At 38.0% G+C, this 10,665-nt stretch overlaps 1 protein-coding gene across 4 annotated transcripts in view; it reads left to right on the forward strand.

Annotated features, from left to right (window-relative positions):
* The window catches only part of LOC107082107 (low-density lipoprotein receptor-related protein 1-like), a 128,147-nt gene that overhangs the window by 15,231 nt on the left and 102,251 nt on the right, over positions 1 to 10,665 (forward strand). For all 4 annotated transcript variants that reach the window (XM_015370599.1, XM_015370600.1, XM_015370602.1 and 1 more), the window contains exon 2: positions 5,523 to 5,645. In XM_015370599.1, coding sequence (XP_015226085.1) covers positions 5,523 to 5,645 — 123 coding nt within the window. The remainder of the gene's footprint in view (positions 1 to 5,522; positions 5,646 to 10,665) is intronic.

Raw genomic sequence — 10,665 nt, forward strand, 5'->3', positions numbered from 1 at the left:
TATATATATATATATATATATATATATATATATATATATATATATATTCTGACTTTTTCTGTCATGTGAAAAAGTTTTCATATTACTGATATTACTGTATAATGACTACTACTAGTATAAGGAAATGTGGGATAGCACCCCCCAAGGGAACCAGCTAAAGTGTGTTATTTGAATGCTATCTTCTGTAGACTAAACAGTTTTTTTTCCATTACACTCTTCATCCTTCTTTGTGGCCATTAAAAAAAAAGAAAATCACAACCAATTTACTTCATCTGAGACTTTGACCTTGTGTTTTATGCCTCCTCTGGATTTAGGTAGTAAAAAAAGGATGAACCACATTAAATCTGAGCAGCTGTAGAGTGAGCGTGCTCAGCATATTACAAGATATATATATATATATATATATATATATATATATATATATATATATTTTTTTTTTTTTTCTCTCCCACAAAACACGGTCTGACTATGTGAGATCCATTTGAACTTGTATTCACCCTCTCTTACTCTATTAACCCTGATTAAAATCCAGAATTTACGTTTAACTTCCTGGCATGTTAATTTTAGATGAAGCTGTTCCTTAAAACCTCAGAAGTTTGTTGGAGAATATTTGTGATCAAAGAGTATCACAATGATTAAGGACCTCATATCTTCATGACACTGTTTCTGTCATAATAGGTTTAAGCGATCTGACCCACATGCAGCTAACCACTCAGAGACCAAGGGAAAAAGTTTAACAGGTTTATTAAATGTAGATGAAATACAGAAGTTGGATCTGGAACTCAGTGGACTGGTGAACCGGAACTGGAAAGCCTGAAGGGGAGATCACAGTGATCAGTTCAGGGACCGTAGGAAATTTGAATGAGGCTTGAATATTACTGGAGAGGGACTCACGTTTGAGGGGGCTCTTGTCAATCCTTCAATCCAGCTTGTGAGATCTATTTCAACAGTGGAGGAGCTGTAGAGCTCATCTAGAAGAATCAGTCAAGTCATTTATTGTTGTTTGAAAATAAAGAAGATTCCTATTTGCTGTTTGCCATACACCGTGATAGGGGAACTGCAAACACGGAGCAATGTTAGATGAGAGCTGAACGGATTGTTTTGGTCGACATGGAAAAGAGTATGAGGGGAAATCTGTCACTGTTGATCAGTGAACATACCAATCTCAGTATAGGTAGCAGCATGTGCTTCCTATCACGGGACAGGAAAGCTGGCCAGTTGATGGGAAGATGGATGGAGGGAAGTCTTGGAAGAAAATTCGTCATGGGGTACAAAAAAAGGCATTAGATTATGGGAAAGAGACTCACCTTCTAGAAGGATAATAAGCCTGAACATATAGACAGAGCTCCAAATGAGCCCTGTCTATATGAGGTTAGATTTATTAAAGTGTCACAACGGTCAAGTCAAAGTCTAAACATTAATTTAGTTTAGCGGCAAGGTTTCATAGATGTTCTGATCTGACTACACTTGATCAAGCTTGAACATTGAGCAAACCTTCAGATGTCCAAAGCTGGTAGGAAACATTGAGTACAACATTGACCCACGATGGACAAAAGCAAATACATACCATACTTTTTAGATTTTTAACTGTTAAGAACCTTGAAAACAATATATCCTCCCATGTTAAATCTGCACTATATCGTGTTGGTGTGTCACATATACTCAGAAAATGACGTGGAACCTCCAGGTCCCAATGGGCCAAAATGTGTAAGAAATCAAAGGATCTGCCTGCTTTTGGAAGACATTTTGTGCTTATCTCCGGCACTTCATAACTTTTAGGGATCTTACTGCAAAGACACAAGATCAGATATGTCTTCTTACTTGAAGTCCGGTATCCTCTTAACTCTGCTAACTGGTGTGTACTGGTCTCCTGGTCTGCAGGAAGCTTTGATCTCTCAAAGCAGACTTCCAACTTATTTATAGCTCCACTTTGGGTGTTGGAGGAAATGGTGCATGGACTGCGGTGAAGGCCTGTGTTTGCCTTAGCAGAGGACTCTTCCTCACAAAGAAAAGAAACAGGCTGAACTCATTTTGAAGCAGGAGCAGATGGGTGCAAAAGGACGCGTGGTTTGAAACCTGGTCCAGACTTCACACAGACTCCACTTTGGTAAAAAAGAAAAACAGGCAGCTTATTGATAGCATGTGTGACATTCCACCATCCCTTCTCAATATTCCAGCTACACTCAGAACATTCACAGATATTCACACCCGACCTCCAGAGCTTCACAAACCGTTCGCTGTGATCTCTTGTCTTCAGTCCACTTTGTTTTTCACTCTACCGTCCGTCCTTCAAAATCATCTTTGCTAATAAAGTTCTAAAATAGTTCAGCTTGACAAATAACTTAGCAAGCTTAGAAGAACTGGAGTCTGAAAAACGTATTTTCTGTTCAGTAAGTCTTTAAGGTAGCGCAGACGAAGCTGACTGTACGCTGTAAGAAGGTGTTGAAGCTAGGTAGGCTGCACTGGGCTTAAATACCAAAAGCTAACCTAAATTTGGTTATAAAGCTTTGAGGTCAACTTGTTAAGTTGGTTTTTGTTAATGGTGGATTTAGTTTTGCATCCTTTCCTTCTACAAACTGCTGCACCCCTTTTGGGGGAAAGGTATCTAATTGTTTGCAGGTGAAGAAACAGGAATGCCTCAGTTCGTCAATGAATTAAAGATATAGTGATGGATTTTCGCGAATCTTTGAAAAGATCCGCCCTCTGCACACAAAAAAAAACGCACATACACAACCCTGTACCCACTCCAGAGAGGGAACGCCTATTAAACGTTTGCAAGAGCGTGCATGAGCCCATTTCTCCTTGTGCACGCTCTGTTTATAAGTTGCTGTTTGCATCGCTCATACAGGCTTACTTCCAAAAGAAGATTTGCAATTTTTCCACTATGTCATACTCACCACCGGGAAATGAGATGGTGACGAGCACGTAGGACGGCCTTATGTAGACATATCACCAGAATTATTGACACTTATTTCAATTATCCACCTCAAAAAAAGAAGATCCTCCAGTATACCTTTAAAGCTCATGCAGATATGTTTTGTGAGTTTTTAGCCGACATAGCTGCCAGTGACTGATTTATAAAGAAAAACATGAGAGGTGAGGAACTACAGGGTTATGTTAATGATATATAATAGTTTAACTTGTCTCATCTTACCCCAACAAATATCACTTGTTGGTTTGCTTGTTGCATTGATACACATTCCAAAAAATTGGTTTTCCTTTCCTTTAAAAGGAAGGGTGGCTGTTTTTTAGTGCATATGACATTTAAATCCATCTGTTCCTTTCAGGATACTACATAAACTCTTATATTCTTTATAGGATTTAAATGTTTTTATAATCAGATAAGGGGCCATCTATTTAATCCATTGTATATTGTTGATAGAGATTACCGTAAGTCATTATCAATAGACACCATTTCTCTCCCTGTAAGACTTCAACCCCATGCTAACTAACCTTTTAACCTACTTCCTCTGCTCCCTTCCATGTTTCTGTTACCAGCAGCTTGTGAGTGATCCTGCTCCTCCCACCGCCATTACTGAATGTAAAGTTAACTGCACGTCGAGTCGGTTCTTGTCGGCATCTGAATTAACAGTTCACTTCACATCTTCCCACCTGCTACAGCTGCTGAAGACACCCCGTAAACAAACAAACAAGCATGCTCCAAAGAGGGAAGAAGAGGAGCAAAGTGGAAGGGTTTTAACACGAGCCTTCTTGCATGTCATGAATAATTCAAAACCTTCTGACTTGTGAGAGAGAAAAAGTCTCCCCTCTGCTTGTTGGTACGAGCGCTTTGTTCAAAGCGGTGTGGAGATGAGAACATATGGAGAATCTTAGCGGTAATATGTCAGGTTGAATTTATGCTATTTGGGTTGAGCCTATTTTGTGATTCCTCTCGCTGTGGGAATTTGAGGCTGTTGTTGCACGTGTAACGCCGTCATCCTGTTTATCCCACCTCATCCCATCATTTAACCTCTTCTATCCTAAACTGTCTTGTTTCTGCTGTTCTTTGTCTAGACTGGCAGTTCTTACCTTTGCTCAGGTAATGCTCTCATTTTCAGTCAGAATCTCAAAATACAGACTCAAGATTGTTAGAAAAAATATTCTCACTCTTTTTGCAATGAAGTCAGGAAATATGCTGGAACGCTTGTATAAAAAAAAAAAATATTGCATTAAAATATACCAACGCAAGTGGCCCATAAACTCAGAAAAGGCAAAGCACAGATTTATAATGACCAAATTTCGGTGTTGCCACAGGAAACCACTCAAAGAGACATGGTTAAGGTGTTATAATCTTGGCTGAATATAAAAGCTCCTTCATTGTTAGACTGCTGCATTTTAGGTACACAAATGAACGTTATCACAGATCTTTCTTCCAAGCAAACATTTACTTCCTAATCAACACTCCTTCCAACAAACTCATCTTTTTTTACATCCATCCTGGTATTTGCAGTTTAAAATTTTACATGAGCCTATTTTTGTTAGTATTTTGTCTTTCATGCACAGATAAACTTACACATTTTGTACATTTATTTTTATAGTCCTAATAAGTTGTACATTTATTTAAAACTAAATATGCAATTTTGAAAAACTGCAAATCATTCTTTTCTTATGCTGTATATTTCCTCTTATTGGACAGTCTCTTATTGTTACTTTCTGTTTTTAGAGTTTTACCTTGTTGTAAATTTGCATACTTTTAACTTGCCTGTAACATTGCTGCTGGTATACCTCATTTTCCCTTCTGAAGGACAACATATATTTTCTTTTATTTTATTTTATTCTATAGCATTTTGTTCTATTCTGTTCTGTCATAATATCTGGGACAAATTCAATTTCCAGTCCAGAGGAGTTCCCGCCCTCCTCTTTCTTCGGCAAAAAAAAGGCCAATGAGGGCACGGTAGTCACTCTTTGTACAGCAGCGGTTTGTTGAAACATCCCAAAACCTCAGGTGGTTCAGTCCTTGTAAAGAGAGCGCTTAGGCAATGGTGTATGTGGTCAACAGAGCAAATGCTGGGATTGCTATCAATAGCCTGGTTTAAATAAGCCAACTCTGGAGAGAAACTGTGTGTTTAACCAAGGTTTCTTTTTTTTTAGAACTTCTTAGTGAGGAATCAAACAAAATGACCCCTCAGTAGGAGTCATTTAAGAGGCTGTCTAGACTGATGCATTTAGATTAAATTCTCCTCTGCTTCTATGAAAGGCCTTAAATTAATATACAGTATATATTAGCATACCATTTGGCTGAGGGTAGATCATAGAACCTTGGACTGGACATTTCTGATGCCCCGCACTAATGCTTCGCTACTGCCAGCTGCCTAGAAAATTGGACATTACATTTTCTTGTACTGTTTCCCAATTCCTGTCAGACACAGGGTAGGGCCAAAGGGGACCACTATTTGGGAGTCAATAGTGGTCCCCAGACTCCCAACAGATAGTCCATTGCCAATGACATCTCTAGACTAAAGATCAGTGAGCGGCTGCTGGTATAAATTATGTATTTCTTTACACCCTTTTTGTCCTTTCAGCCCCCAGGAGTTGCAGCCCGAAGCAGTTTGTGTGTAAAGATGGGGTGACGTGCATCTCTAAAGGCTGGCGCTGTGATCGCGAGAAGGACTGTCCAGATGGATCAGATGAGGATCCTGATGTTTGTAAGTTCCCACAAACATTTACCCCAATACACAGATTTTTAACATCACCAAATCTGCTTTGAAGTGTTTTTTTTTTTTTTTCTTTCGTCACATTTGAAGAAGAACTGCCAAAGTCAAGTTACAGCCAGCATTTATAATACTGGCTAAAGATGCGAGTCTTGCTAGCCCCTTATAAACCAGTTTGTCATATTTTGAAAACTTTGCAAGAAATACAAGCTTTTTCAAAATGAATAACAATCCATCTTCTGTAAGTAATGTTTAAAATATATGTGCATATTAAATGCTACCAAAAACATGAAATGATTAAAGGTAAATATTTTATCCCAGCATCAAAGAGCAGTGAAAATATGTTAAAACATCTGATTTCTTCCTTGGATAAGCTTCTCTGTATGCCAACAGAATGAGATTGATAGCCTCTTGTTTTTATTTGGCTCACCACTGGCTGAGCAGAGAAAACAATGGTACACACTGTCAGCAAGCTAGAACGATCCAGCTGCTACTAAACAGTTCTGTCATGCCTAATTAGGAGATTTACAAAGTTTGCCTTTCCTTGTTAGATTTGATTTAGATCACATCTTCAGATCCACAGAGGATGCAGTCATGACCCAATATGCCAGACAATCTGGGGCAAGAAATATTGTACTAGTTTTCTAAGAAGACCAGGTTCTAAAGGCAAAAAGGAGATCATCTCAGGGTTTTCTGTGGCTTGATGAACTAATTTCGCTTTTCCGCACACTGTAATCATAAACTTTGCAAATTATTATTTTTTTTTTTTGTGATTAGATTTGGAAAAAAGTATGGAATACTACTGAGTAGTTTTAGGGTGGGAAATGTGCCAGATAGGTCAGTCTTTACTTTGACTAGGTCTTTGCAACTAGGGAAGCAATTAACAATCATTGTGCTAATTGATTAATCTGTTGATTTTTTTTTTTTCAGTAATCCATCGATAATCGGATAGGAAAAGGTTCCTTAAAGAGTTTTGTTATAGAATAAAACAGACAAAAATCTTTTTTGTCCTAAAGGAAAAATGTTTATATTTGTTTTTACAATTGTATAGTTACTTCTCTAAGTTGGTCACTCTGTCAGCTAAAGGCATGTTTTAGAGGCTGTACTCCATCCATCCATCAGTCCATCCATCCATCCATCCATCCATCCATCCATCCATCCATCCATCCATCAGTCCATCCATCCATCCATCCATCCATCCATCCATCCATCCATCCATCCATCCATCCATCCATCCATCCATCCATCCATCCATCCATCNTCCATCCATCCATCCATCCATCCATCCATCCATCCATCCATCCATCCATCCATCCATCCATCCATCCATCCATCCATCCATCCATCCATTTTCTGTCACGCCTAATCCCAGCTGGGGATCGTGAGGGGTTCAGGTGCCTATCTCCAGGTGTCTATAGGCCAGAGACAGGGTGCACCCTGGACAGGTCACCAGTACATTGCAAAGGCTAGACTCCATTTAATGACTAATAATTACAAAATTAGCAGAAAATTATTCAATAATCATTAATTACGCTTAATCTGATGAATTGTTTCAGTCATTCTTGCAACACATAACAGTGATCTGCTCTGAACCAGATTATAAAACCTCTGAGTGTATGTTAATGCTTTAACATGCTTACTTCCAGTGTTGTATTTGGCTCTATCTATCATCCTATTAACCTTAAGTGGCCTCACTGTCCCATCTAAAGAAATGCATCCCCACAGCATGATGCTGCCATGCTCTTGTTACAATGAAACCGATGTGTGTGCAGGTAAAACACAATTTAGTATTTTTTTACAAACTCTAAGGGCCTGATCTTCAGGTTTGGTTGTCTAAAAAAACAGATGCAACTTAAATATCATGGTATGTTCATAAACAAATATAAGAAGAGCCTGTGTTTCTCTTACTTCTCACAAAAGATATTTTTCTATTTTTACTTTTGCTCGTAGCTCTCAGAGAGAGCAAATGAATATCCCTAAGTCTGAATCCGACAAGACCCTTAAGGTTTTTTTTTGTGCACCCCAAAAGAAAGTAATATTTTGGCCACCTCTGACCACAGCACCCTTTTTTTAACCACATACTAACCAGGCTTATTTCTTTCAACATCTTTCTTTCCACCCTTCCAGTAAGCCGCTCTGACCCGTCAGCAGATTCTCTCAGTTGAGCAGCAGCTCCTCCAGAGGTAAACTGGGCTGCTTGCTGCTCTGATTAATGCAGGCCTGGCCTGTCAGCTTAAGCAGACAGTAATGTCTTGGTGGGTTAGTTGAGCAGTTCCATTTTCTGCTATGCTGGGCTAATCTCATCTTCCCCGCATGCACCGTGTTTATAGGTTTTTATTTCTGCAGAAAAATTTTGACATCTACAACTTTATCATTTGAGTCTCAGAGCCCACATCCGGTCAAATTATGTCATGCACAAGCAGCTGGCTGCTCTTTTATCTTAGAGTGCAACATTCATCAAGTATTTAACACCCATCCTCTACCGCCCTCTATTTAACAGGACAGTGTTTCCCACCTTAATTAACCTGCCATCTCTTTTAAAAGTCTACATACCGGTACTTTCATCCCTATCCTGTCTGCTGTCAGCTACTGATAACTTTATAAAACATGTATTTATAAGGCAAGTCAAGGCATAGCATTTGCATAGCAAAATTCAGTACAAAGACAATGCAAATTGCTTTACATAATTAAAATATAAGAAAATAAAACAAAATCAAAGCAAGTAGGGGAAAAAATACAATAAAAAATGAAAAATGCAGAAACAAAAAAGAACATTAAAAAGAGTAGGACCAAAGAAAATAAAAAAAGTTGAACTAATGATGTTTCAGTTGAACTGTTTAACTAGAACAGTCGAAGGCAATCCTAAACAAAATAGTGAGATAAAACCCATAAAGATGGAAACCATTTACTGATTTGGAGTCAATAGAAAGCAGTTGGTTCCAATGCAATATTTTAGGGTAAAAGGGTCTGAATACAAATGGAGGCAAGTATCTGGGAGGTAAAAGGGCATCTATAAAATGAATGAGGTTTTATTCCGATATTTTACAAAGACAGTTTTCAGTAAAACAGGACAGGACACGTGTTGGACAGATATTCCAGGTTGTTAAAAAAAAAAAAAAAAAACATTTATTAGTTGATAGATCAGATGAGTGTGTTTGTTCTGATCTGTTGCCTAAAATTTCTTTTTATGGTTTCGTGTCAAAATACGGAAAAGTGTTAGAGATATAAATAATACTGCTAGACACCATGCGTGTGAGCCTGTTTTCTACCCGAATGGGATGATAGCTCACATAGAAAACTGGAGCTGCGGTCCAGACAGAGGAGACTCTGAAAGCAGAGGTCTGGAAGTCATTAAGGACTTGCCCTGAGCAATGGAGAAACCTGCTGTTTCTCACTACCTGCTCCCCCCCTCAGCTGATCCAGCCTTCCTTGCGGTTATCTGCGTCCACGTTTTTTTCTCCGTGACGCTTCACATGCCTAGGCTTGGGAATAAAAAGCAGGTCTCATGAAATATTCCTTTACCTGCAGTTAGAAGCAGCGATGCTCAGCCAGGCTTAAAAAAAAACAAAAAAAAAGTTACTTTCTCAACCGCAGTTATGAAGGTCGTTCCCAGGCTGAATGGCACAGCCTTGGCTTTCATAGTTTAGCCTAATTGTGACTCCAGATGTTATAGATTGGCATCACAAGATATTTCAAATCATTTAAAAATGACTAAAGATTGAATTTAAGCTAACATTTCTGATATTTTTAAGTAATCTTTTCCATTACTTGCATGTTGTAGGGGGCTTTTGTATGTTTTTCCAAGAGAAGTGAGACATTTTAATCAGAATTTAAACCAAGTACATAGGTTCTAATCTGGGATTAATATTCTCTAAATATACTCTTTCTAAATCTTTGCAAATATGTCCTCTATTTCTTCCTTTATAAAAATTAGACACATTTGGGACAAAGTAACCTGAACGCAATTTTTCTCCAATTACCCTGACTAAACCAAATGTTTATGAGCAGACTGTTTCTTTAATAGGTGTAACTGTTTAGACTATTGCTGATAAGCATTCTTTTTCCCAGAGACTGGTTGGTTTTACATTCTAGCTAAACATATTTTCTTAGAATTACCTCAGTTTGTGTTTATTAAGTTAAAGTTAAGTCTGATAATACTACATATTTGTAAAAAAAATAAAATAAAATAAAAGATAAATCACATGGGGAAAATCGAAACCAGAAAATCATTTCTGATTATTTTCTAATGATTCATACAATCCTGGGTGACTTGTACATTGCATTTTAGAGTCATTAAAAAAACGTTTGCTTCTATAAATGAAGCTCTAATGCTGCTTCAACATCATATTTAGTGAGATGTCTTTGTACTATTGTACTCAAGGTTTAATTTCTTTTTTTAGGTCGCATAAATCTACAGGGCTTAACACCGACCTGTTTTTAGGGGCTGTTTTTTCTTTCCTTCTTTTGTCTTAAGGGCTACGGGTCAGATGGATATAATGGGGACACCCTTGGAGTAAAACAAAAGATGAAAACACCTGTATGCATGATGTAGTATTTGTATTTTACAAGCAAGGGGAGAATTCAATGTTCCTCTGAGCGATTGGTGGATTGCAGGAGTTTGGGAGTGTAAAACACAACAGCAACCCAGGCATAAGGTGAGGGAAGCTTCTGTTTTTAGATTCAGCTCACTTTTAAAGACATTTGCGAGATGGCTATTTTATATATAGAGAAACCTGAAGTATTTTTTTTATAATTTCCTCATGGAAAAAAGGAACCAGGCAATGGTCTTTCTTGGTATCAGCCTTGACTTTTTTGTGAATTTGCTTTTTTGATTTATTTTTCCGATTTATTACAACCCCTTAACATCCACTGACGAAACTCTGATCATGCAGTCTCCCAATTTGCTCTCGTCTATCTACCGGACTTCCATATTTTTAGATTCAGCTTTAAAGGAATAGTACACCCAAAACATGATTAGCCTTCATTTTCTACTCACCCCCATGCTGAACAACAC

The sequence above is a fragment of the Cyprinodon variegatus genome, unplaced genomic scaffold (genome assembly GCF_000732505.1).
Source record: "Cyprinodon variegatus isolate N-32 unplaced genomic scaffold, C_variegatus-1.0 Scaffold47, whole genome shotgun sequence".
Taxonomy (NCBI): Eukaryota; Metazoa; Chordata; class Actinopteri; order Cyprinodontiformes; family Cyprinodontidae; genus Cyprinodon; species Cyprinodon variegatus.